This window comes from Pyrus communis, chromosome 4 (assembly GCF_041283825.1).
Source record: "Pyrus communis isolate YQ-2024b chromosome 4, ASM4128382v1, whole genome shotgun sequence".
Taxonomy (NCBI): domain Eukaryota; kingdom Viridiplantae; phylum Streptophyta; class Magnoliopsida; order Rosales; family Rosaceae; genus Pyrus; species Pyrus communis.
In genome coordinates this window covers 14,634,765-14,661,724 of record NC_142568.1, presented here as the reverse complement: position 1 = coordinate 14,661,724, position 26,960 = coordinate 14,634,765, and the positions used below count along the sequence as shown (strand labels likewise).

Here is a 26,960-nt window from a genome sequence, read left to right as displayed (position 1 = left end):
TAGAAAAATTAATTCTTTTTTTTTTTAATTTAAAAAAAAAATTTGATTTTTTTATTAATTGTTTACATTTTTAAAAAAAAATTTATTGCTTTTTTACATTTTTTTAATTAATTTTTTAATGTGGCTGACGTCAGCCTTGCATCATGTGACCTCAGGCTCTCGGGCCACCAATTCGAGTTAGGCCTCCCCCGAGCACCATTGCCCGCATGGGCTGGAGCAGATTGCTGGGGCAATTGGGTCATTTCCATCGCCGGTCCATCGGGCTCCAGCTCTTGCTAGAGTTGCTCTAAACGTCACTCCAAAGCCCTCTCGCTACAATCAAATTGTACACATCATTCCAAAGCTTTTAACAGTATTTTTGCCAACTTTGTACTTTAAAGTTTAAACCCAATACCAAAAAAAATAAACCTGACTGGAATTCTACGATAATTCTAGTGGGACCTTGCCGTTGTTACGCGGGGCGATTAATTGAGTGGGGGAAGAAGATTGGTGGCCAAATAATTGGGCGGCCTCAATCCACTCACACGCCACCACCTCGAATTTTGGAACACACACTCCCTCAGACCCCCGCGCGCCACACACGTACACCTTTTTCTCTCTCTCTCTGTTTCACATTCATTCATTCAGTGAGGCTTTCATGCTTTGAGAAGCCACATGAACTCCACTGACGCCAACAGCCACCAATCGTCAATGGGTACGGCGTCGACGCCGTCCTCAGACGGGTCAGGGAAGAAGGTCCGGAAGCCATACACCATCACCAAGTCCAGAGAAAGCTGGACCGACGAAGAGCACGACAAGTTCCTTGAAGCTCTTCAACTGTCAGTTCTTCATCTCCCTTTCCTCTCTCCTTCATCACTTTCAAATATCCATTTCTGTTTCATTTTTTTATTTACAAACGATAAGATAATCTACACTGAAATTCATTTAAACTACGGGGAGGGCGAGGGTTTGAACCCGTATGCACTGGGTTGAAGAGAAAAGCCCTATGTACCAGGCAACGCACCACTTGGCTATTCTGTTTCAGTTTAATTGATTGCTTAGTGGGGTTTAGTTTAATTGCTTTTCGTGCTTAGTGGGGTTTAGTTTAATTGCTTTTCGTGTAGCTTTGTTTGGGTTCTGTTTTAATTTTTTTTTTTTTTTTTGGGTTATGGGTTTTATTTTGAATTCGTCAAATTTTGGAACTTTAATACTCTTTTGCTCCAATTTAGTTCTCACTTTACTGTCGTGATTATCTTTTAGAATTCTGAACAGAGTGATGTAATGGGAAATTTTTAATGTGTATAACTGATTAACTGTAGATTTTGATGTTAGTAGTTATTGAAGCTTTGTGGATTTTCAGGTTTGATCGAGACTGGAAGAAAATCGAAGATTTTGTGGGTTCGAAAACCGTTATTCAGGTTTGAAGCAAAGTATTTTTCTGCTCTGTGGATCGAAATTGGTTAGATTTTGGAGGGATTTTTTAAAATTTTGGTGGGTTTTTGAAGAATCGAGGTTTTGCAGATTCGAAGTCATGCCCAGAAGTACTTCTTGAAAGTTCAAAGGAGCGGGACAACAGCACACGTGCCTCCTCCGCGGCCAAAGCGCAAGGCTGCTTATCCTTACCCGCAGAAGGCCTCAAAAAATGGTTCTCCATTGTTGAAGATAGTGGCATTGTGTCTTTCTAAAGCTTAAACCTTAATTGTTGTCATCCTTTTTTTTTTTTTTTTTTTTAATTGTTCAATATTGGAATTTGCAGTTTTACTTCCGTTGCACGCATCCATTGCTTATCCTTCTTCAATGAACGCCATTTCATCTACGTATTCTCCTTGGGATGAAAATTCCATTTTGATAAACCCTCCGTCGGGCCAAATTCTGTTGTCACAAGAAGAATTTACTAATCTTCACGGAACTGAAGGTAGACATTCTCTTTTTCTAGTTGTTTTCCTTGATATGCTTATGGTAGAATAGTTTTGTCGAGAACTTTCCAGCGCTTATTATGGGGTATGAGGTTACTGATTCAGCTGATATTGGATCAAAGGGGTTATCAAGGATTAACACATGCAGTCTTAATGGCCCCCTGCCAAGTTTCGAGATCCCTAATCAAGGGAAACAAGCTCTTGGGCGTCATGGTGATCATCAGATCGTAACTGCTGACTATACCCATCATCGACTTTGAATTTAAAGAAAATTGATGGTGGGATATTTATCATATATGTATTTACTATTTTGCAGGTCTTCCTGATTTTTCCCAAGTTTATGGCTTCATCGGGAGTGTTTTTGATCCAGACACAAAAGGTCACGCTCAGAAACTCAGGGAAATGGATCCCATTAATTTAGAAACTGTGAGTTGAATGAAATTACATTACTTTTAACAATTTGTTTCTTGATAGTTTCTAAGATTAACAAATAACAAGTAATGGTGGGATGAGAATAGTTATTGCGAATCAATGTGAAATAAGATCAACAAGTGACAGCGGGACTATCATGTGAAAGCCTATCCCTATTAGCTAACAAATTTACCATTCCAGAATAATAGTATCTGGCAGTGTTATCTGAAAGTTTATTCATACAGACAAACACAAAACCGTACACTCAGGAGAAGGCATGGAGGGGTTTATATTTCCTGACTCTTACGTAAACAGCGAGAAGAGATGCGCCTGTAGTTAAATATTTGTTGTTTCTGCAGGTTCTGTTGTTAATGAGGAATCTCATCATCAACTTGTCCAGTCCGGGCTTTGAGCCAATGGTAATTCTTACTATTTCATTAGGCATATGTTTCTATTGTTTCTCAGTTATCCTTGTCAATCCCAAATGCCCTTCTAGATTTGAGTATAAAAAGCAATGTGGTTATTGTTTTTATTTCACAAAAATTACCCATTTTGCTAGCTATGTTTACATTATGCCAAGAAAAAAAAAATCCAGTTTTGATAGTTTACGCATTTGCTAGCCCTTGGATTGCTGATGTATTCTCGTTTTTCAACAGAGTTTCGATCTCCCTGAACTGAATATCTTTTCTTGCGGATTTTAAATTTGTTATGAGAATCAAATACCGCTGCTATCAGTAATGAGTCTAATGATCTTAACTATAAATTTCACATGCTATCTTAGAGAAAAACGTCGTGTAAAATAAAGAGATGGGTGACTAAGATGACTCCGAAAATGCTCAGATTAGAAGTTTCAATAAAACTTTACATGCATGACCAAAAAATAAAACTTTTCGTGAGCTGTTTCTTTCTGAGAAATCTTCAAAATCTTGAGAGTTCCATTAACTCTTAATGAGCCTAGCAGCATCCGCTCTTAATTAGTCTTTTTAAAACTTGTGATTTTCTTTTATCTTGACTAATAAATCCCGTTTATTTTTGTTCAGAGGAAGGTCCTGGTATCATGTGATGTCAATACGAAAACAGTAGATGCAGGAATTGTCCCCACGAAGCTGAGTAACGGTCTGTCATGTTGAACTTCTTCGTACTTACACCCGCTGACTGGTGTGTGTTTTGGAGCAAAACTGTAGTGTTTCTAGAACAGCAAATGCCAGCTCCGACGTTAGGAATGTAGTTCTGCAGCCACAATGCCAACAGCGTTACAGGATGCTGAATGGAAGAAACATTTGAATTGGTTTTCAAGCTGCGCAAAGGATCTAAATTGTCTGGTGGCCTCAATGGATGATTTATTCGTAACCCGGATTTTGTCCAGACCTTCCAGACAAGTATATGTACATCCTGTAACATTTGCTTAGTTTAGTTTTCTCCTCCTTCTTTCTCTCTTTTGTTAACATTTTCTGTTAAGGAAACAAATTTAGGTTTGCATCTTGTACCACCAAACAAATCTAACTACGAGAACGGAGAATTCGAATTCTTACAGCAGACGTAGAAAAAAATGTCTTAAGCTGTATTTCGTGTAGGTTACTTCCTGCACTTCATGTAATTGTCAATTTGGGGTTAGTTGTATCAAAGTTACAAAGGAAAGGCTTTTTTATGCGATTGTTATGAGGGAATTGATGAGTGAAGTCTGTGTGTACACATGAAAGTGAAAGGTTCTTTTTTTTTTTTTTCCTGAATAACAAAACATTGACAATTCAGTAACAAAAAGAAAAAAAAAATGTTAGAATCTACGCAAATAACTCAAAATCAATCAGCAATGACTTGAGACGCTTAATTATAATTTTACTAATTGCAAATTGAGGAGAGTTATTAGTTACAAAATTAACTTGCACTCTGTTGCATTATTACTACCATGATCTTCGTTTATCATTTCACTTCATCACCATCTATTTAAAAATTATATTTTTATATCATTATAAAGAGTTTGTAACTTTGTTGATTAATAATATTATCATTCTGACGTGAGATCATTGATCTTCTCCAACATCTCATTCTCTTCAAAAATCTCTAAATCATTAGAGCTAATATCTTATCTGTCAAAAAGTAGTTTCAAAATTAAGAATGTCTTTGGTCAACCATTTCAATATTAAGAACTCATCATCAAATATTGGGGCTAATTTCTCATTTTATATTTCAAAATGTGTTTTGTTCCATCGTACATTCGTAGTGACACATGCCCCACAAACATTACGAGGCCCAACTGCTCCAACCAACCTTATCTGGCCCAATATATGCTATATCTTTTAAAAATAAAAATTGCTATTTTTTTTTAAATTTTTTTGAGAATACTGTTGACTTTTAGGATTTGATTATTCACGAGAAAAGATTTGTTTAATACAATTACAATTTGATCGTCAAGATAATAATTATGTTAACACATATAAATATTAAAGTTAAATTCTGAATATTATAGCATTTCACAAAATAAATGAATACATAATTAAATGAATGTAAGAAATAAAGAAGTTTTAACAAAAAGCTCACGCTACTGTTCATTTTAACAAAAAATCATATTTTTACACTAAAAGTCAATCCTAGTACTATTCACTTTATCCTTTATTTTGTCATTATTATTAAAACTTAAAATTTTTAAACCATTTTCATTAATTTTCCTATAAAATAATTCATTAACTCAAAAACATGTAAGAAATTCATATTACCTTCATTTTGTAACTTGTTTTCGAAATTAGCAAAATAATAGGACAAAAAAGAAATAAAAGAAAATGGAGCAGGTCGAACCCTGAAAAAACCCTAGGGCCCAAACATTGTAGGTATAAAAATCCGCTTTAATCTCATTTCTCACAACCCTAAACCCTCGCATCGCATCTCCCTCTCTCACACTCCACCCACTATCTCAGAAATGGCCGCCGCTGCAGCTGTTCGCCCCCTCGTCACCGTCCAAACCCTAGATGGCGACATGGCCACCGATCAGCCCCAGACCGTCGCCTTTCCCGACGTCATGAAGGCGTCCATCCGCCCGGACGTTGTCACCTTCGTCCACTCTCAAATGTCGAACAACAGCCGCCAGCCCTACGCGGTTTCCAAGAAGGCAGGTCACCAGACCTCAGCCGAGTCCTGGGGAACCGGACGCGCCGTCTCGCGTATCCCCCGTGTTCCCGGAGGCGGGACCCACCGCGCCGGGCAGGGAGCCTTCGGAAACATGTGCCGCGGCGGGCGCATGTTCGCTCCCACCAAGATCTGGCGCCGCTGGCACCGGAGGATCAACGTGAACCAGAAGCGGTACGCCATCGTTTCGGCGATTGCGGCTTCTGCCGTTCCCTCTTTGGTCATGGCCCGCGGTCACAAAATCGAGACCGTTCCTGAGCTTCCTCTTGTCGTCAGCGACTCAGCTGAGGGCGTGGAGAAGACCTCGGCGGCTCTGAAGCTTCTGAAGCAGATCGGGGCTTACGCCGACGCCGAGAAGGCGAAGGACAGCCACGCGATTCGCCCCGGAAAGGGTAAGATGAGGAACAGGAGGTACATCAACCGCAAAGGACCTCTCATTGTTTACGGAACTGAAGGAGCTAAGCTGGTGAAGGCCTTCAGGAACCTTCCCGGGGTCGAGATTATCAATGTGGAGAGGCTCAACCTGCTGAAGCTCGCTCCTGGTGGGCATTTGGGTCGGTTTGTGATCTGGACCAAGTCTGCTTTCGAGAAGCTCGACTCAATTTACGGGTCGTTTGACAAGCCCTCGGAGAAGAAGAAGGGATATGTGCTGCCGAGGTCGAAGATGGTCAATGCTGACTTGGCGAGGATCATCAACTCTGATGAAGTTCAATCTGTTGTCAGGCCAATCAAGAAGGATGCCAAGAGAGCTCCAATGAAGAAAAACCCTCTCAAAAATCTCAACACACTGCTCAAGTTGAACCCCTATGCTAAGACAGCGAGGAGAATGTCACTTTTGGCTGAGGAGCAGCGCGTGAAGGCCAAGAAGGAGAAGCTTGACAAGAAGAGAAAGCCCATTACTAAGGTAATCGATCCCGCTTGTTTCTGTTTGCATTGTTTTTTATGATACGTTAGTTGTTAGTTTTAAAATATGATTGTTCGTTTTGCTGCTAGGATAATACAACATGATTAGATTGCAATATGATATACTAGTTGAAAACTATGAAATAAGATTGATTGTTTCACAGTGTGTTTTGTGTTTTAGAGGATTTTACAGGACGATTTGACCACGAAATGATGTGCTTGCATTAGTAATTTGTTATTATTTGGTATCTAATCATACTTGAAAAGTGCTAATGCTAAGAAGCTAATTATACTCTAAATAGTACATGTAATTGTGTTGCAAAGATGTTTAAGTAACCCGCCTCCGCGCGGTGAGTGGGTCTGAGTGGTGTGACTTTATAGTAAATGATGCCCCTTTTTATAGGATTCTGGTTATTAGGTGAAGGTGAAGAGATGATGCTTGCATTCATATCAAAGCTGTAGTAAATCATAGAATAAACCAAGATCAAAGCTGGAGTAAATGATCAAATTGTTTTGGTAAACCAAGATCCTAGGGCATTTCATTGGGGAAGTAGATATTCGTTTCAATACTTTGAGCAGGTGAAAGTGAAACATTCAGTATGGCAAAAAAATTGATCTTACATGTTTCCAATATCCGTTATTTCTTCGTTCAGATTATTTCGGACAAAGGAAATGCATATCTAATATTTTTTTGTTTGTGTCGCTCTTTATGTAAATCCTATTTCGGAAAAGCAATGTTTGTTCATGTGTAGTTACATATACCATTCTCTATCTTGCTTGATCATGTATGCTAATGTCCAATGTCTGTTTATCTTGCCTAATACTTGTTCGAGTCTTGTTTACTTCTATATGATTGTGGGCGTGTGCTGATTTACTTGTTGAATTTTCTTTTACCCAGGAGGAAGCTACCGCCATCAAGGCAGCTGGAAAGGCTTGGTACAAAACTATGATCTCTGACAGCGATTACACAGAGTTCGACAACTTCACAAAGTGGCTCGGTGTAGCTCAGTGATTTAGTTTATTGCTTTAAAATTCTACAAGACATTGCCTTTGTTAGTCTATTTTGTTGTGGTGTTTATCTGTCTTTTGTTTACTTTTGAGTCATGAATGGTAAGTTGCACGGAAATGAGTTTAACAAGCAAGTTTCAAGGTGTTTTTCCTCCGTTTGATCTGGTTGGAGATTTTGTATAACGGGCACTGGATGCATATTTGTAGCTTAGTTTATCAATCTAGTTTCGTTCGTGACAATGTTAGCTACTCAGAATTCCTTGGATTTTATACATGCAGCATGGGGCTTGTGTAATGGTTTGGTTATTTTTTCTTTGTCGATGTCAAACGATGATGCATTTCTCTGATCATGTTAGGGCTCATTTGTTTATATTGCTGCTTGTTATGATTTCGTAAATTCTTTTGCATCATCATGTTATGATTTTCAGAGGCATATGTGTTTTGTTTTGTGAACCAGTTGCTTCTTGGTTGGTTTCGTGACTGCTGCTTAAGCTTATTTGCTTCGGTCTCGGTTTTTCTTTGGGTCGAAAGATAGGGCATTTTATTAAATTCTTTTAGAAATGTTTGCATCTTCTGCAACAACATTGAATAAAAATTCGAGGAGAATCGTACCCCTTCTATGACTGCCTCCCTTCCACATGAGAACTCATCCGACTCAGGTTGTGAATTTAGCTGCCAAATAGCAAAAACAGTACTCAAGGTGGAAATATTAGATTCAATTAGTGGTGGGTAAACAGGTAAAGGAACTGCGGGTCGGGTTGGGTAGACAAGGTTTGGAGCGGGTTTAATTTTTTTAGAGGATAAGCGGGCCGGGGTGTGTGTAATTTAAGGGTTGGCCGAGTCCTGGATTCAATTAGGAGTGGGGAAACAGGTAGAGGAACTGCGGGTCGGGCTGGGTAGACAAGGTTCGGAGCGGGTTTAAGTTTTTCAGAGGATAAGCGGGCCGGGGTGTGTGTAATTTAAGGGTGGGCCGAGTCCTATTATTTAGAATAACGGGGCCTCGGCCGGCCCGTTCTAAATATAATGGATGGGCTCTTCTTCTGCTCCATCTCTCTTAGAATCTAGAGTCTCCAGACAATCCACTCATGTCATAACCTCCTTGACGACATCAACCTTTGCGATTCTGTTCTGGGTTCTCAACCTCTCTTTCCCGATTCTGACCACCACTATATTATCCTCTCAATCCGACAGGTTCTCTCCGACGACGAACGCACTTGCAGCTGCGCTGCCCTCGAGCTCTCACTGAAGTCGCTCAAATCTCGCAATTTGTTACTTGGTGCGTCCATCGGCGTTTGCCTCTTATTCTCCTCTTGTAAGTCCTCCGCTGCCACCTTCTTCTTCTCCTCTTTCTGCTGCTTCAAATTTCAGTACAAAAATGCCAGACCGCTGATTGTGTCCAAACTGTTGATAGCAAGGAGATATCAAAAAGTCAACATAAGCAATAACATAAAAAAAAGATAACATTATTGTTTTTCAACTGAAATGCCAATTCTTATGTGGCATGACGTGAATTGATAGAAAAGGTGGTCGTTATCAAATTTGACAGTAACTTCAAATCTATTTTGAATTGTTTAGTAAATGCTTTTTATCATTTTTATTGATGTTGGTTTATTAGAAATAATAAACTTGAAAATAAGATAAAATCTACCCCTTACATTATACCACCTCATAAAACTAGTAGGAATTGCTCAAAAATAACAAAGCTTATGTCACATGGTCTAATATTTTTGGAAAATCTATAATAGCACATTGTACCAAATGCAACATAAAATAAACAAGTGAAAAAAAGAAAAAGAAAAAAAGAAACAAATTATGTACCTGGATGACTTTCATCTACCGTTAATATCCCGGTACAATTAAAGTCACAATGTATTGTAATTAAAGCATATCCAAAGTGCTCCCTAAATGAGCTCCTAACTAAAGTATAGGGTAGATTTGGAAATTTCATCTCCAATCACACTCCCTATTCTGTTCCTACGATACCAAAACTGCTAGGTGCTGCTAAATTTTGGGAGTGAGGAATGAGCTCTCAAGGGCTCCTAGCATTGGTTACGATTGTTTTGATAACTAGCATCCAATCATGCTCTTTATTTTATAGCAAATCTTAGCTAAAACTATCAAAAAGTTATTTTAGAAGCTCTCTAAAAAAAATTGTACTCCAACGGTCCAACCATACTCTCTATTTTAGAGGTCATAATTAGACTTAGTACTCATGTCGTGTTTCTCATGAGCATTAACTATAGAGAGTCACTAGGAGCTCCTTTCTTGCACCCTATATTTAGCAACTTCTCGATGAATCCTATCTTAGAAGGTGGATAAGGAGAATGATTGGAGCTGATTTTTTTTTTTTTTTTAAATTTTAAAATCCTCACTAAATTCTAGTTAGGAGCTCATTTAAGAACATCATTGGAGATGCTCTAAATAAAAAACCTTATTTCTATTGGTTTATATTTGTTTTGACTCGCTAAATTAGAAAGTACAGTTGGAGCATAAATTTTTCAGGAAGCTCTAAGCCTTTTTAGCTAAAATTTAACTAAAAAATAGCGAGTATGAATGGAGGTTCTCTTACACTTCTAACTCTCATAAGTTATTAGAATGAATCAAAATGGACCACTAAAAGCATTGCTAACAGAAAAACTGAAAGTTAAAAACGAAACCATAAAATCCGGTTTTCAAAGCATATATTAAAGTGGTGACGTCCTACTTTATTTCAATTAAACTTAAAACTCTTTGTTTCAGTTAAACTTAAAACCCGAAACAACACTCGCATTTTTTGAAAAATTAGAGGTAGCTGTGTTATTAGTACGAGTCATGTGAGGGATATTTATGTACGAGTCATATGGCTTGGTCGACTAGTTATACTGTTATGGCGTCATGCATTTTTTTGGTATTTTGAGGACGTGTACGAATACTGCCCCATCCAACTTGGAAACACAACATATCAAGTTGTAAGAATATACTACATTTAACGTTTATGTGTTACGCCGTTTGTTTTTAGTAGAATACATGTCCGACAAGATTAGTACTTGTAAGAAATTTGTAACACAATTAAATAAAAATATTATTATTGTACATGAAATCTCGAGTTTGATTCACCTTTCTTGTAATATTGTTGTATGAAAACATATGTTAGTTATATTTTAAAATAGCACAGTTAAGTTTATCGAAGTTGGACCATAAATCCACAAATTCAAGATCAATTGACGTTGGGACGCAATCAATAATATTGACAAATTTATTGTAGTTAATATATATTTAGTTTGGTTGGTAAATGGGGGCCAAACCATTTTTTTTATTGAAACACATGCTTTGCTTGCTCTAATGAGTCCATTTAATATCTCATTTTTTTGTCATCAACCTTTTTATTTTTTTTTTCCGAACAATATTTTTACACTAAAATTATTTCCAATTCATGGGATAAAGCTCAAAATATAAGTTTTAAACTGTCCCTAAAATAAATCTTGGGGAGAAAAAATATATTTGGGCTAGATTCTCCACATAAATTAAGCTGACTTAAATTATTCTGGACCTATCAAACTATCATATTTCAAACATTTTTTTTTACTTAGAATCCAATGGCTATGATCAAATGAGATTAAATCTAATAGGAAAGAAAAAAAAATCTAAGACCCAAAATTAAATTTAATGTCTAAAAGAATTTAAAAAAATTATTTAAATCAAATTTCACTTAAAACTTATGTGATTCTTAATTATTTATTGAAATTTAAATATTTTTAGGTTAAAATGTTCATAAAATAAATTAGAATAAGCGACATAAATTTTATTTTAAAAAAGTTACCGAAAAAAATTAGTCTAATCATTGTTTAATAATCTCGGGCTAAAATTTGAAGCCGTAATCATTGGAGAAGAAAAGCAGTTTCTGAGTTATGACTTAAACTTTTTTGGCTTAAAATTTTAAGCTTTATCCTCATGGTTGGAGATGGTTTAAGGGGGTGAGGGTGGGTTTAGCCTTATAATGGGTTGGCAATAATGTGGTTCAAATTCACTTTAGCGAGAATCGAACCCAGGACCTTTCACTTACAAGTTAAGAGGAATATCACTAGACCATAATACTAATTGACATTTATTGACCATTTAATATCTCATCTAATTCAATGTTTGATTCACTCATCGTATGTTGTAACTTCACAAGCAAACACTTCAAAAAAAAAAAAAAAGCTAAAAAAGAAAATGCATAATGTGCGCCCAATTTAGTCCAAACCAAATAAAAAAGTTATAAAACTTGAACGAAAGCGTTTTTAAAAAAATATTTTTGAGTTTCAAAAACACTTGAAATGTTGCAAAATGTATAAGTTAAGTGCATCTTGCAGGAAGCATTTTCATGTTTTTTTTTTTTTTTAAATTTACTTGTATTTTTACTAAAAATTGATCCTAAAGTAAATTTCATGAAAGAGCTTTCAATTATTTTTAAAACATTTCTAAAGAAGCTCATAATGTTTTGGATGAAGTCTTTATCTATCAATAAATGCGAATGGCCAAGTGTCAGCCATGTGAGAGAAGGGTGGGGGTGTGGTTCTGGGTATGAGTGTGTTAAGGTGAAACATGAACAGGAAAAAGGTGTGCGCGTGTGTGTTAGGGTGCAATATGAACAAGAAAATGTCTTTTCACACCACATATTTAAGATGCAACACATTTTCACCTTGTTTTTTGACTGATTTAACCCCCCCTCTCATGTGACATCCCGTCCCGAAAATATCGAAACGCACGTGTGAAATTACGATTTTGCCCCTAGTTCGTTTTTGTCACGTTGTGGGTTGTTTGTGTGGGGTGGCAGGTGTTGGACCACACACACACACACACACTCACACACACTGTCCCACTCTCCCTCTCCCTCTGTCTCTGTCCCGTGTCTCTCTCTCTCTCCCTTTCTTCTTCTTCTTCCTTCGACGTACGGACAAACATCAAAAACACCCAAACCATCACAGATCGTGGAAACCAAAGACACCATTCAACTCGTGAGGTCGAGGCGAGCACAACCATACCATTTTCAGGTGAGGAATACTTCGTTTTCACGTCGATTCAACAATGGCCGATTTGAGTACTGTTCATGCAAAATTTTTACATTGAGTTTTTGGGATTTCTGAGCTCGTAGGTGTCTTAGTGAGGTCCTAAAGAGCGTCAAAGTAGCTCGTTGGACGAAATTGGACGTCGGGAAGGCCTGGTTCGAAGTTGGCCGAGTTTTGAGTTTTGAGACAGGTATGATCGAGTAATTTTTAGCCTTTAAAAATGGTCTAACGTGATTCTACTAGTCTAGGGCTTTCTTTTGGTCCAAGAATCATAAAAAATGGTTGAGAAACGAGTAAGAAAACAAGGTTAGAAGTTTTTCCAGTTTTCCGGCGCCGGCGACGTCGCCGGAGGCTCGCCGGAGAAGGTGATAGAATATTCCGTCAAATCTGACGGAATATTCCTGACGCCGTTAACGGAATCTGTCAAAACTGACGGAATATTCCTAACGGCGTCAGTTGACGCCGTCAGTGTGCGCCACACGTGCCTGCGCGTGGCCGGCGCGTGCGGTGGAGGAAAATTATTCTAAAAATATGGTTGTGATCCTGAGGTTGTGTAGAGCACGTTGGTATATTCATTTGTCCATTTTGAGCAATGTATGAGAAGTTATTACGAGAAATGGGTTATGTGCTTTAAAGTTAACGTTTTTATAGTTGTTTCGCATTTAGGTGACACGTACCCCGAGGACGAACGTGCACACGCGAGGCAGGGGGGCTACGACCCTTCTACATACCAGTGAGTGGGCTTTTGTTTTCCGTATATACCTATATACATTTATATTCCCAGAAATTGATTTAAAAAGGGTTATTTGCCTTATGCCATGCATGTTATTATTATCGTTTATGCATCATTGCACGCATTAGTAGTGGCATACATATATATATGCATATTGGGTGCTGTGGACGCACAGGTAAGTGCCAGGTAAGTGGTATTCATATTTACTTTCAGTAGTAGTTTGAGAGACTTAGAGAGCTCATAACCTGCACCCCCGGTGTTAGTGCTCCCGCCCAGAGTAGGGCACAGTCCTTCACGTGACGTTCACCTCCCGCACCACTCGCTCAGCTTGGATCCAAGTTAGGTGCATAGGCCTGTCGTACAGACCACATTAGGTGGTTCCGACTCATAGGTGACCCGCGACTATTCGCACAGCCTTCACGTGATCGTAGCACTAGAGCGTATATATATGTTACACCCAGTCCTGTCGTACAGACCGCTTTAGGTGGTTCCGACTCATGGGCAGGTTTAGTTGTTGAGATTGAGATTTGAGCTCTAGATGTAGCCGTACAGGTCACGTAGGTGACTCCGGCTGCCAGATTACATGATATTGATTATGTTTATACCTGGGCACTTGCATATCGTTATGAGAATTCGGCATGGCATATTATCGAGCATGATTGTTATACCTTGAGCATATTTGGCATATGTATTATGTATATATACTTTCTGGGAAGTATACAGGTTTTACGGCGAGGGGTTAGAATGTATTTTGCTAAATGGTTTTCAAAGAGCTTTGTTTTTGCCCACTCACGCTTTTGTTTTGCGCCCCTCCAGGTTCTAGTTGCTTAGCCGTTGCGGTGGTTTCCCCCTGAGGGCTTTCAGGCGTTTCTGACAGACACTCCCCATTGTAGGGTCGCCTTCGGGCGTACTACTGTTCGTCTTTTTCGTTTGGGCTGCTATAGACCTGCTCTGAAATTGTATCTCACTTACTAGCACTTGTTTTAGTACCTTGTATGCTAGTTTTTAATTACTCGTACTTTTATATTACTACTTTATTAGCTTCCGCATGTGCACATGGCTACGTCACCTTTGTGTGACGGCCAGCACGCTCCGATCTCGGTCGGGGTGTGTCATCTCACCTCTCAACCCACCATTGAAGGGCCATCCTTATTCCATCCCCTTCCACCTCCTCCTACTTTTTCAACCGTTCATTTCATGCCAAATTGATTTAAAGCTCTAGGTTTTACCACGTCGCCAATAGCACCCACCCCTAATTTGCCTGCCTTTACCACACCACCAAAACTCAACCTAAGACAGAAATAAAGTCCAGACCTCTCAGGTTTAGAAGAGTCCTCAGGAGACATGGCAAAACTCTCTTCCATGAACAGTGGCTTAGCCAATGACCCACTAGCATAACCTCCTCCACTCTCCATTGAAACAAATGGAAGCTTCCATCTTTCCACCTCAAATCCAACCAGAAAGCTCATAAGATCAGAACCCAAATGGTGATTTTTATAAACTTTGCAGGTGGAGTGATTGCATAAAAGGGGAGGTGATGTGAAAATTAACTTGACACATAAATTAAACCTTATTGATAACAATTGTAGTATATATACAAGTAGGGATTGTTCTAGACCGGGGATTAACTAGGGATGCTAATCAACACAAATAAGACTCAAAAACACTAAACTAGACTCTATAGACTCAAAACTAACTTAAAACACTCAAAACAGCAACAAACAATAAAAAAGACTCAATTTTAGACCTAACAAGTGATTTTGACGAAAATAAAACTTAACTTGACTCAAAAGACTAAAAGAAAATAGATTTTGACTCAAATAACAAGACTAAATGAAATGGGGATTGTTTTTGACGAAATTAAAACTTAAAATAGAAACTTTGCATAAAACACTTTGTAAAAACGAATTTGGGTTAAAGGCTAGTTAGAGGGTCCTTCTCCACACATGACATATGCATATTGATAGGAGCATATTCATGCGACTTAAATGGCTTGTTCTCGTGCATTTACGTTATGTTTCTTTAGTTATTTTAGTACTTTAAGCTATTTTCGAGTGTTTGTAGGTCCAAAGGGCTAAAGGAGCAAAAAGATGCATTTTGGAGACTTTTGGAGCACTTTTGGGCTAAGGATGGATAGCTTATGCTTGGAGCCAAAGTGTTGGACGAAATTGAAGACCTAATTGAAGACCAAAGTGTTGGAACCTTGTTCCCTTTAGTTTTAGGACATTTAAACCTTTCCTAATCCCAATCATGCCATGCATAACCTCACTCCATTCTAAGACATTGTCATTGCACATGCATTTCCTTCATTAATTAACCCACATGCTCTCATTACTTATCATCATCACATATCATATCACTTATCATAACCACTTATCATCATCACATATCATATCACTTATCATCATCACTTATCACTTATCACTTAACATGCACCCATCACCTAACACAACACCTTTAATCACATGCACTCCCACTCTTTAATCATATGACCTAGCTGTCATTTCATCCCCCTTTGCCGTGCATAACCATCTATCTTTCCAGCATTCCATCTCATCATTGCACCAACAATTCAGCCACATTCCACATGCATAACCAACCTAGTGTCACTCCCATTCATTCCCTTTAATCATTCAGCCACCATCATACATTTATTCTCTTCCCAAACACATACACAACCTGCCATAATTCCAGCACCAACAAGCATCATTGCCGTGTACCAATTATGCATTTCCAGCTTTCACATGCCTTCACATTCATTTCCAAACAACAATCACTTCAAATGCCATGCATTCACATGCATTTCCAGCAAGAAAACACCTTTGCCGTGCCTTCATTCCCATTTCCTGCACCTGCACATGCATTGCCGTGCATACCCTCATTCTTTCATCATTTCAGCCACTTCATCATTCCATCAGATTTCACAACCTAATTCACATGTACATTCATCCACCTTTCTCTCAAAAACCGTGCACATGCATTCATTATTCATTCACTTTGCATCCTTTAATTTAATCACATGCACATTCAAACAAACACAACACCTAGCCGTGCAAAACATTATCATTTCATTTCACATTCATTTTCAGCAATCACTTCACATGCACTCCCATCCATTTCATCATTTCCACCCACATGCACTTTAATCATTCATTCAACCATCACACCAATCCTTGACCGTGAGTTCCCATCAGAAAATCCACTTCCTTGCACATGCATCCTTTAATTCATTTTCAGCACATTTCCTCTCAAAACCGTGCATTATCTCCTTCATTTCCTATCAAAGCACATGCATTCATCATCATCACTCTAGCTTTAATCCACATGCACCTAGAAACTCTTCAATGCCGTGCACATTCTCCTTTCAATTCAGCCAAATCACATGCGTTCCCTTCAACAACAAGCCCATGCCGTGAGTTCCCTACCTTTCCAGCATTCAACACATGCATCTTGGCAGATTTCACATGCACACACATGCAATTCCATCTTTCACATGCTTTCCTAGCTGTTTTCTATCATTAACCGAGCACATGCATTTTAAACAAACAGCCATATACACCTCCACTCCTCCTATAAAAACCCTTGCATTCTCATTCATTCTGACACACCTCAATTCACTCATTCATACACTCTTCCATATTCACTCATCCATTGCAGAAATGTAGACCATAAACCACCCTTGCCGTGACTCTCCCTTACAATCCAAACACCATCCTTCCATCTCCACAACTCCTCTTCCATTCCTCCACCACTCCCCAAACCATTCACACCATCAAACTATCCTTAGACCTTGTGCTACAACGAAGAGGAAGATAAGAGTGCCTAAACGTTCATACAATTCAAGTTTGAGTTGTTGGAATGTTTAGGTGTTTCTTTGATTTCTATGTTTAATTTCAATACTCTTTGTTTTGTACGAATGAGGTATGGAAGAGAAGAGGGCCTAAACGTTCATACAATTCAAGTTTGAGTTGTTGGAATGTTTAGGTGTTTCTTTGATTCTCTTTGTTTTGTATCATAAGGAACTAAACCCCCCTTGGCTAGGGGGGTTTCGAAATATATGTTTATGCTTGCGTTTTGATTTGATTACTTCTAATTGCGTTTCATAAGTTGTGGATTCAATTTGTTTAACTATTTGATTGATAACTTATTTATATATGTTTATTGAGAGTGCACACTTAATTTTCATGCATGAATATGACGCTAGAATATAAGTGAGTTTCACCTAATAGTTACGAACTTATATTCACAAGTAGTGGAGGTTGCTTATAAACAATCGCGTTAAATGAATTCTTGGCAAGAGTATCATGCATTCATAGTTACAATTGCCTCGTCAATACTTATAATTTTCATAGAGCGTAATGATTCTTGCTTGTATCTCTATTATGCAATCATGTAGGGGACTTGTGGGGAATGTTTTGGGTTGTCGTATGCAATCATCCAATTCAATAACGTTAGGAAGATTTGAAGGTTAATTAGTGCATCACGGTTAACTTGGGGAATTGAGAATTAATGATTTATTGAAACGCAATTGGAAATCATTTTATTATGCAAGTATAACATATGTGGAGATGAACCCCGTAGCTAACTTTCCATCCATTCAATTCCATCCATTTGTTATTTCTTTTCTTGTTTCTGTTTTCATGTTTAATTTAACTTGTTGTTCAATTATGTTAAACATGTGAAACTAATTTCTTTTTAGTTAGAGGCGAATTTGAAGCCATGGACATATGTTGGTTATGATTTGATTGACTTCAGTTATGAACTCATGAATTTTAGATGTGGTTTACTTTTCTGTTTTGATTAAGAACTTGTTTATGTATGTGGGTTGAGGGTCGACACTTAATTTGCATGCCTAAACTTGATGCTAGGATATAAGGGAATTTCACCTAATCGTTATGAACTTATATTCATGAGTAGTAAAAATCGCTAGTCACGATTGTGTTTAGTAAACCCTAGGCTGGATTAACATGCGTTTTCCATAGTTATGAATGCCTAGTCGATGTTTATGATTTCCGTTGAACTTAATGATCTTTGTTAAATGTCTCTATTATGCGTAGGGACTTTGATTAGGAATGCTTTGGATTGTCGTATGCAATCATCCAATCCAATGAATCTAGGGAAATCTGAAAGTTAATTTAAGCGGACCTAATTAACTTGGAGCATTGTCATTCATCGTTTGTTGAAGTCATAACTGGGAGTCAAATTATATGCTTATGTTCATGTGTGGATAAGGAACCCTCTAACTAGTTTTTCATCATTCTATTCCATCAATTTCGTTTGTACAATCTGTTTTGTTTCCAAGTTTCTGTTTTAGTTTTAAATTCGTCAAAACCAATCCCCCAATTATTTTAAAGTGTTAGATTAGTTAGAATTACATTTAGTTTGCGTTTTTAAGAGTTTTGAGTCAAGTCATAACCCAATTTCGTCCATATTCACCAAAGTGCTCAAAACTGCCCAGAAAGTGTTTTTAAGGCAGTTTTGAGTGTTTTGGGTGATGTTTGAGTCTTTTGGTTTGTTTTAGTGTTTTAAGCGTTTAGCTTTGCATTCTTTGAGTCTAGTATAGTGTTTCATATTGTTATTTTACGTTTTTGAGTCAAATCCAAGTGGTTAACAATCCCTCCTAATCCCCGGTCCAGAACGATCCCTACTTATACATATACTACAATTAGACGAAAAGAGGGTTTAATTTGTGTGCGTATAATTCACGCATCACATATTTCCAGTTATTATTCCTTTAGACTATGAATGACAACACCCCAAGTTAATTGCATCGCACAATCAACCATCAGATTTTCCTTATTTCATTGAATTAGATGGAATACGCATCGCAACCAAATTATTTTTCTCAAGTTCCCTACATGAAACACATGATAGAGATACATATCAAAAGTCATTAAGTTCTATGAAAATCATAAGCATTGACAAGACATTCATCACTATGAAACGCATCAGACTTATACCAAGGATTTACTTAACACGATTGCGACTAGCAACCTCCACTACTTGTGAATATAAGTGAATAACTATTATGTGAAACTCTCTTATACTCTAGCATCAAATTCATGCATGCAAGTTAAGCGTCGACCCTCAACCAACATACATAAACAAGTTTTGATAACTTAGATAAGCAAATCACATTCAAGACTCAAGAAACAATAACTGGATGTAATCAATTCATATAAAACATATAATCATGGCTTCGAATTCACCTCTAACTAAAAAGAAATTAGTTCCATATGTTGATCATAATTGAAAACCAAGTTAAAATAAACATTGAACTAAAACTAAGGATATAATACACCTAGAAACACTCCACACTCCAATGACAGATTTCGAACCCTCCTTGGATGGCAGATTGCACAAGTCTTCTTCTCCTTCCTTCCTTGTTTGCGGCACTAGGGTGATGTGGTGTGAATTATGGTATTTGATGGCTGAATGTATGAATGAATGAATGAATGAATGAGTGAATGGATGGATAAAACCTGCGGCAAAGGCTTGTATTTATAGGCTAGGTCTTGCACAATTTCTGAAGGAAAAGGATTACACAATCCAATGGGAAAAAGGACTAGGGTTTTGGACCTTCTAGAAATCAGAAAACCAAAGAAAATATGGAGAGGGTGCGGCATACATTTAGGAGCAGATAAGGGCTTCTAGAAAGAGTATTAGGGCATATTTCTAGAAGAACTTAGGCTAAGGGGTGCAACACCTTTGTAGGAGAGGGATTACAACTCCCAATACACCAAGGAATGGCATATATGCGGCACACAAAGGATAAGGTCTCTAGAATCTAAGTTATGTATTTAAATGTATAACTAATCCCTTCTAAATAGCTAGAATTAAGGCACAAACTGATTTGGATAAGATAAGATAGGATAATGCTATATTTAGGAAAGGATAAGGTTGGTTAGGATAGGATAGGATAAGATAAGGTTGGATAATGTTCCTTATTTCTTGCTCTTTCCTTATCTTCTTTGTATTTGAACTTCTTTCTCCAGCTTTGTAGCATTTCCTAGCCTCTCTTGACTTCAATTTCGTCCATGCACCTTGCTCCACTCATAAGCTATCCAATTGATGCCCAAAACTGCTCCAAATGGCTCCAAAATGCACTTTCTTGCTCCTTTTGCCATTAGGACCTACAAACATACGAAAATAGCATAAAAGACTGTAATAAGTAGTAATTAACTAACTAAATACAAGGAAACAACATAGCTAAGTACCATAAATATGCTCCTATCATGAGGCAAGGTAACGTATAAGGCATAAAGGAAGGGGCGAGAAATGCAGCGAATGAGGCCGGAATATTGGGCATTAATGAAACGTGAGGGTTATTAACAACGTGGCAAAATCTGGAGCTTTAAATCAATTTGGCATGAAATGAACGGCTAAGAAAGTAGGAGGGGATGGAAGGGGATAGAATAAGGAGGGGAGACAATCTTGGTCCACCATTGAAACCCCCAAGTCCAAGTTTTTCATCTTGAAAGCAATACAACGTTGATTCTTATATAATTAGAAGTCAATGATTCTTCTCTAATTTTTTTTCTTTTTTAATGTAGATAATATCGGTTATTTAAAAAAAAAATGATTGTTCTCTAATTAAGTATCTTGTATATTTTATGGATAATCGTTTTGAAATTAACGTTTTTAAGAAGTGCTATTGTCAATCGTTCAAATGCGCGTTGAAAATTACTCAAGTACAAGAACTGTTATTACTTAACGACAATGTTCAATTACATAATATTATTTTTTGTTTGAGTTGTGGTATGGTCAAACAACCAAACAAGCGAACAATTTTTAATTGTTGATGTATGTGAGACCAAGTCCTATTATCTTTTTTGGTTAAAAAGAGGAAATTCATTAAAAAGAAGAACTAGTACAACAATAAAGGGCCAAAGCAAAAGGTGAGGAATAACCCAAAATAACTAGGGAGGCTCAGACAAGCTTAAGCTCAGCAAAAGAAACAAAAGCAACAAAAACCTCTAAATCTCCAACACCGGAGAGTAGCCCGCCGTGCCCAAAGCCACACACAAACCATAAGATTAATCTTGAAGCATCGAACCAAATTAAACCTTCGAGATCCAACGTCCTACAACACCTGCAAAGAGAACCAAAGAAGAAAAAAGGGAGGGTAGAACGGTGTATGTAAAACACCTTTATTACGACGCAAATTGTTCAACACTTGGTTCAAAATTTTCAACATGCCAATAAAAAAACGGGATTGTGAGGTTTGAATCCAGAATACTAATTGGGTCAAGCACTTCAAGAATAAACTTATGGGTGAGCAAGAAGTGGGATGCGGGAAAGCGTGGCACGTCCCATTAACCTTGTCTCGTAAGTTTTACCTAAAGCTGTTGTGTATTGGAGTAGAAGCAAAAGCTACATGTGCTAAAAACAAGGGGAAGAATAGAAATTTGGAAACTAGGAGAGAGACCCTTGTTCTTTCCTCCATCACCAAGCGGTCAATCTAACCACTCTCTCTCTCTCACTAACAAGAAATTTTCAAGCGTGACGAAAATACAAATGGTACATTATGCGTTTTAATAGAAATTATGAGAAATTTTATTTTTTAAGTTATTAACTTTTTAGCACATATATCACATCATTTATATAATGACACGTGATGTATCACTTCATGTACCGATGACACTGAAAAATCTCTCCCCTCTACCAACTTTATAAACTCCTCTATTTCTTGTGGGTATGCATGAATGAAAGAGAAAGAGAGACTCAGTGACTCACTCACTCAGACGGCTGGCCTCCGCTTCAATACGATTCTCCCACGCCGGCGCTTCCAGATTCTCCGTCTCTAAAATTCTCTCTCGGTACTTTCATCAAACACGTTCAAAACAAAGCACCTCCATGACTCCCTCCCACCTCCTCCTCCTCCTCCCTCATTTTCTCCTCCCCACCTCCTCTTCCTCCTCCACCGCCCTCTGAATCAACTTCCCTATCCAAAACCACCAGCAATGCTAGATCTCAACCTCGGCTTCGTCTCCCGCGACGACGTTTCCATGTCCCAAAACAAGCTTCTCACCACCTCCCCGGTCGAATGCTCCGGAAGCTTCAACTCCTCCTCCAACCTCACCGTCACCGGCGACGACGATGACGATTCCACTACTCTCAACTTCCTTGCTCCGAACGACGGCGTATCCGCCAATCACCAAGGCGGTCGGAGGACCATCCAGCTTTTTCCGCTCGCCCAATCCGTAAGCTCTTCTTCGTCGTCGTCGGCGGCTTCTAAAAAGCAGTGGCTGGGACTATCGTCCGGTTCCCGATTGGAGCTTGAGCCGATTTACTATGCTCCCGCGGAGCCGAGGATCGTGCTCCCGCAGCAGGTGAAGAAGAGCCGGAGAGGGCCCAGGTCCCGGAGCTCGCAGTACCGGGGCGTTACGTTTTATCGAAGGACCGGGAGATGGGAATCCCATATTTGGTTAGTGTTTGGTTACGGTGATACTGATGTACTATTACTCTGTTTGGATACTCTGATTGTGTACTGACTTTGAGTCCTCTCGCTATCTTTTTTTTTTTTTTTTTTTTTTTTTTGTAGGGATTGCGGGAAACAAGTGTACTTGGGTAAGATATTTGAATCAAAATCCACCATTTAATCGTTATTATTATTATTTTTTTCTGGCGGATTATTTTTAATTTTTGAATATTTTTTAGGAGGATTTGACACTGCCCATGCTGCTGCTAGGTAAGAACTAAGAAAATCAGAAGTGTTAACAGTAAATATTTCAATGTAAAAATTGGTTTTCAAGCAGTTAATTTTTTGGGTAATTTTGTGGTTGTGGTAAAATGATCTTAGGGCGTATGATCGAGCTGCGATCAAGTTCCGTGGAATTGAGGCTGATATTAATTTCAGTGTCGGTGATTATGAGGATGATATTAAGCAGGTCGATTTTCGGAATGCGTTGTGGATGTAATGTGGAGACTTTTACTGGTTTTGTTTTGTTTCTTTCGATTTGGGATTGATTTTGATTGCAATGCAGATGAGTAATTTTACAAAGGAAGAGTTTGTGCATATCCTGCGCCGCCAGAGTACCGGTTTCTCTAGAGGAAGCTCAAAATTCAGGGGAGTCACACTGCACAAATGCGGCCGCTGGGAAGCTCGTATGGGCCAGTTTCTAGGCAAGAAGTAAGAACCCTTTTCTTTTTCACCGTTGTTATTTGAAGTATCATTTTGTCCCTTATTTTTCGGAATATGGATGTTCATGGTCATTTATGTATGTGGTCTTAAGTGATTATGATCAGTGAACAAGGGAACGATACAAAGAATTGTGTTCATCGAGGACCAAATAAATAGTTGGGACTTGGTTTTATGTAAATTGATTGGATGAATTGGGAAATTGGTTTTCATTGGGTATGGTATTTCATTGCTTGCCTGCAGGTATGTATACCTTGGCCTATTTGATAGCGAGATTGAAGCTGCAAGGTCTTAACGATATTATATAGGCACCATTTTACTCGATATCTAGACTTTGAGATCTTAATGACCTTGGGATTCACTTAAGTCAGTATAGTGTTGCTCTTTGAAACCAGGGCATACGACAAGGCTGCCATCAAATGCAATGGACGAGAAGCGGTCACCAACTTTGATCGAAGCTCGTATGATGGGGAGATAATGTCTGAGGCCAATAACGAAGGTATTAGTGTTGTTAGAGAACATCAATTTGACAGAAACCAAATCAAACAGTTCTTTTTTGTTTTTGTCAATAAGTATGTATCTAATATCCTCTTGGTACAGGCAGCCACCGGAGTCTTGATCTGAACTTGGGAATTGCTCCGCCTTTGGTTTCTGAAATCCAAAAGGAGAACATGAATTTGAGAAGCTTTCCTTTTCAGCTAGGCTGCAACGACATTCCCGTTCACTTGAGAGCAAGGGTATGTTAAGATCAATTTCTGAATACCCCTATCAGTTCAATTCGCATTTTATGTTGTGTAGAAATCCGTGATCTTGTATCTATATGTTCGTTGCAACTTAAGCTAATCCGTTTTAAGCAATTCGTTGTTCTCTTTACAGAATGAGATCTCTGTTCCAGCACCCATGAGGTCTCATCTTTCTCATGGCTCAATTGTGGCGTCTAAGGAGCCTCCTATAACGAGCAATATGAATTCCAGTTTCTTTCCCATTCATATGGTAATTTTTCGTCACTTCTAGTCATTATAAATTTTTATTCGTATATGAAGTTATAAAACCTTAATTCTTCTTCCTTAAGTATTTCTTGTTGACCCTGGCAAATTTTCTTTGATTAATGTACTTGTCACAGTTAAATTTTTATGTTAAATCTTCAGTGAAATATTACTTTTCAGGTTTTCATTTCTTTCTGTTGTTAAACCTTATTGGTCATTTCTTTTTTAATTTGTGGAAGAAGCATCGCAATCTTCCCTAACGCAAATGTGACAAAATTCTTTGTATTTCTTGTTTATTGCCAGTTACTGACAATTCTCATTTTACTTTGTCCGTTAACAATTCAATGTCTCTATTGTTTTCAGGAAAGAGCAACGGAGAAGAGTATGGATGTTAACTCATCTCCCAATTGGGTATGGCAAGTTCAAGGCCTGAATGGCGGGGCAACCTCCGTGCCACTCTTCTCTGCTGCAGCATCATCAGGATTCCCCTCTTCAACAGCCACTTCATCGTCGTCAGCTGTCACTCAACTTCATTTCCCTAACACAGCCATTCTCCGCCACCATTTTTCACCGTCATTCACCAACAACATCCCCCATTTCTATTGCAGAAGCTGAAAACAAGAAGCAGGTCATGATAGGTTAGTATTTTAGTGTAGATTGTAGAATGTAGTTTCGGACCCTTTAGGGAGGCAAGCTAACAAGGAATGAGAAAAGTAAGTTTAATTGTCAACTTTATTTTGCTTGCATTATGTAAAGCTTATGAAATCGAGCATCTCGGTCTAATGGCATGGAAACACTGCAGTATCTTTGCCTTAGGCCAGCGAATATCATAGACTTCCGGTCACACATTGTTCTCTATGCTTCACTTGGGGCACCGAAACGCAGTTGGAGCAAAGTGTGATTTTGGCAGCTTAGAATAAAACTTCAAATCTTGTTTTACTTATGAAGCGTTTATACTTTGTAGTAGCTTTAACATGAGTGCTAATATGTTTCTGATATCCCAGATTGGTCCTTGTTTTCAAACTTTGTGTATGTATTACGAGTTAGCAAGCCTTTTGCATTTAAGTTCGAAGTTATTTTTCCGTAATATAAAGATTGGTTAAGGATGAATTATCACCTGTACAAAAAAAATATGTATTAGTACGGAATTTAACGATATTAAAATTCAAACATACGTTCAATTTGAAACTGATTTAAAAGTATGAGGAAGAGATTTATGTTGGTAAATGTGTTCCATATCTGTGCTGGGGGAATCAAACACCAAACTAAAAGGTAAAGTAAAAAGTATCCGCGTTCCTGGGCTTTAAGGCTGAAGAGGTGGTGATACTCTATCTGCCTGCAGGCCCTGCACTGCAAAAAGGGGAACAAAGGACCGAAAGAATCCTCGTCCAGTCTGTAAAATTAAAAGAACAAAACCAGAGAGTAAGATAATAATATTAATATGGTGTGATTATTTTGTGTACTTTAGTGCTTGTGATTAACGAGCAGCATGAAAAGCCTGTTGTACTTTTATACGTCTCGAATACTAAAACTGTAAAACCATCGTCATTAACCCAGAGAGTCCCCCGTCTGAACCACCGCCGGGCACCAGCCTTTTCGACTTACCTGCCCTTTATATTATTAAGAGGTCAACTTTAGTCAAATTCAAATTTTATAACAAGTTTAAGAATAATACTCATAAACTTTTAGTTCATAACCAAAATCGTAAAATGATGGATTGTATTAGTGATTGAAGCATTCCTCATCCTATTACATCCTGAATTCAAACCTTCTCCTTCATCGTAATAAGAATACTGTTTATTTTCAAAAGTAATTCAAAACTAACTACTGTATCTGCAAATAAAAGGTGGTTATAGTACACTCGTTTCCACCCTCTGCATTCCTTATTTTGTTTTCTTCAAGCATTTGAATTGATAAATTAAAGGAGCTTATCTGATTTATGGGTATCAAACTCTTATTTTAAGTAGAAAGTGCCAAAAGTTGTAAGCCTTTTGATACAAATATCTTTTTCTCAGCCACTTTTAAGATCTCTCTCTCTCTCTCTCTCTCTCTCTCTCTCTCTCTCTCTCTCTCTGTTTCTCTGTTTCTCTGCAAACTTGTAGGGGTTAATAGGAAAGGACAGGATAGGATAGGGCTGTGGCTATGACTGGCATCTTGGTACAAACCTGAACCTGACGTCATGTCATAGAGCTTTATATGGCGCTGCACAGCTGTGTGCGAATGCATAGCATACAAGGTTTTCTGTTTATAGCCTTTCGCCACCTCATTTCCACTTTTTCTTTTATTTTATTTTTATAGAATTTGCATTCTTACATATTATATATATATATATATATATATATATATATATTGATCAGTTTCCACATCGGGTATTCAACCAATCTCTTAATTCACTACTGTTCATTGATGCTGCCATTGCTGATATTTGCTTCCTACCTCTTTGAATAATCCACTCATCAAAGTAACCCTAGCTCCTGCCCTACTTTATCAATCTTAATCTCACTCCCTTTTGTCTATCATTTTTTGAATCTCGATGTCCTAAACTCACAGACTAAGAGATCATATATCATTGATTGAGAGAGATCCAGTTCACTCAATTTCAATCATACATTTTATCTTAGTCCACTGATCCATTTCATAAAAAATCATAAACTTGAACTATCCGAATCTTTATCAGAATGGATCTCATTCCCATTTATAGGAAGCCCTATCATCGGAAAGCAAGAGAAGAAACTT

The 26,960-nt window shown here is 38.1% G+C and overlaps 3 protein-coding genes across 9 annotated transcripts; all 3 read left to right on the top strand.

Annotated features, from left to right (window-relative positions):
* The first annotated feature begins 438 nt into the window (after positions 1–438).
* Positions 439–3,981, top strand: LOC137722878 (protein REVEILLE 8). Of its 4 annotated transcripts, none has more exons than XM_088692578.1 (8): positions 494–818; positions 1,340–1,397; positions 1,501–1,624; positions 1,736–1,894; positions 2,001–2,108; positions 2,212–2,274; positions 2,666–2,725; positions 3,347–3,981. In XM_088692578.1, exons 1-7 carry the CDS (start codon positions 655–657, stop codon positions 2,716–2,718), a joined length of 729 nt encoding a protein of 242 aa, XP_088548704.1. In that variant the 5' UTR covers positions 494–654; the 3' UTR covers positions 2,719–2,725; positions 3,347–3,981. The 4 variants fall into 4 exon arrangements, with proteins under 4 accessions (XP_068318089.2, XP_088548704.1, XP_068318090.2 ...); XM_068461989.2 differs by having other exon boundaries at positions 2,212–2,321; XM_068461988.2 differs by lacking the exon at positions 2,001–2,108 and having other exon boundaries at positions 439–818; positions 2,212–2,321.
* Positions 3,982–5,118: 1,137 nt separating this feature from the next.
* On the top strand, positions 5,119–7,577 carry LOC137722288 (large ribosomal subunit protein uL4). Its single transcript, XM_068461254.2, has 2 exons — positions 5,119–6,330; positions 7,228–7,577. Exons 1-2 carry the CDS (start codon positions 5,221–5,223, stop codon positions 7,339–7,341), a joined length of 1,224 nt encoding a protein of 407 aa, XP_068317355.1. The 5' UTR covers positions 5,119–5,220; the 3' UTR covers positions 7,342–7,577.
* A 13,901-nt stretch (positions 7,578–21,478) lies between these two features.
* On the top strand, positions 21,479–25,247 carry LOC137723598 (APETALA2-like protein 3). 4 transcript variants are annotated; one of them, XM_088692574.1, is made up of 11 exons: positions 21,799–22,524; positions 22,642–22,667; positions 22,758–22,788; positions 22,900–22,987; positions 23,084–23,229; positions 23,482–23,526; positions 23,634–23,737; positions 23,839–23,975; positions 24,115–24,231; positions 24,588–24,862; positions 25,027–25,247. In XM_088692574.1, the coding sequence occupies exons 1-10, from the start codon at positions 22,061–22,063 to the stop codon at positions 24,837–24,839; spliced, it is 1,410 nt and encodes a 469-aa protein (XP_088548700.1). In that variant the 5' UTR covers positions 21,799–22,060; the 3' UTR covers positions 24,840–24,862; positions 25,027–25,247. The 4 variants fall into 4 exon arrangements, with proteins under 4 accessions (XP_088548701.1, XP_068318896.2, XP_088548702.1 ...); XM_068462795.2 differs by having other exon boundaries at positions 21,791–22,524; positions 24,588–25,247; XM_088692576.1 differs by lacking the exon at positions 23,482–23,526 and having other exon boundaries at positions 21,797–22,524.
* The last annotated feature ends 1,713 nt before the right edge of the window (positions 25,248–26,960 follow it).

Bases quoted from the DNA above. Each gene is read 5' to 3' on its own strand.
- LOC137722288 (XM_068461254.2), top strand. From the start codon at position 5,221: ATGGCCGCCGCTGCAGCTGTTCGCCCCCTCGTCACCGTCCAAACCCTA. The intron at 6,331-7,227 runs GTAATCGATCCC...TCTTTTACCCAG, and splicing joins AGAGAAAGCCCATTACTAAG to GAGGAAGCTACCGCCATCAA.
- LOC137723598 (XM_068462795.2), top strand. From the start codon at position 22,061: ATGCTAGATCTCAACCTCGGCTTCGTCTCCCGCGACGACGTTTCCATG. The intron at 22,789-22,899 runs GTAAGAACTAAG...AAATGATCTTAG, and splicing joins ACTGCCCATGCTGCTGCTAG to GGCGTATGATCGAGCTGCGA. The intron at 22,988-23,083 runs GTCGATTTTCGG...ATTGCAATGCAG, and splicing joins ATGAGGATGATATTAAGCAG to ATGAGTAATTTTACAAAGGA.
- LOC137722878 (XM_068461989.2), top strand. From the start codon at position 655: ATGAACTCCACTGACGCCAACAGCCACCAATCGTCAATGGGTACGGCG. The intron at 1,398-1,500 runs GTTTGAAGCAAA...GAGGTTTTGCAG, and splicing joins GTTCGAAAACCGTTATTCAG to ATTCGAAGTCATGCCCAGAA. The intron at 2,726-3,346 runs GTAATTCTTACT...ATTTTTGTTCAG, and splicing joins GTCCGGGCTTTGAGCCAATG to AGGAAGGTCCTGGTATCATG.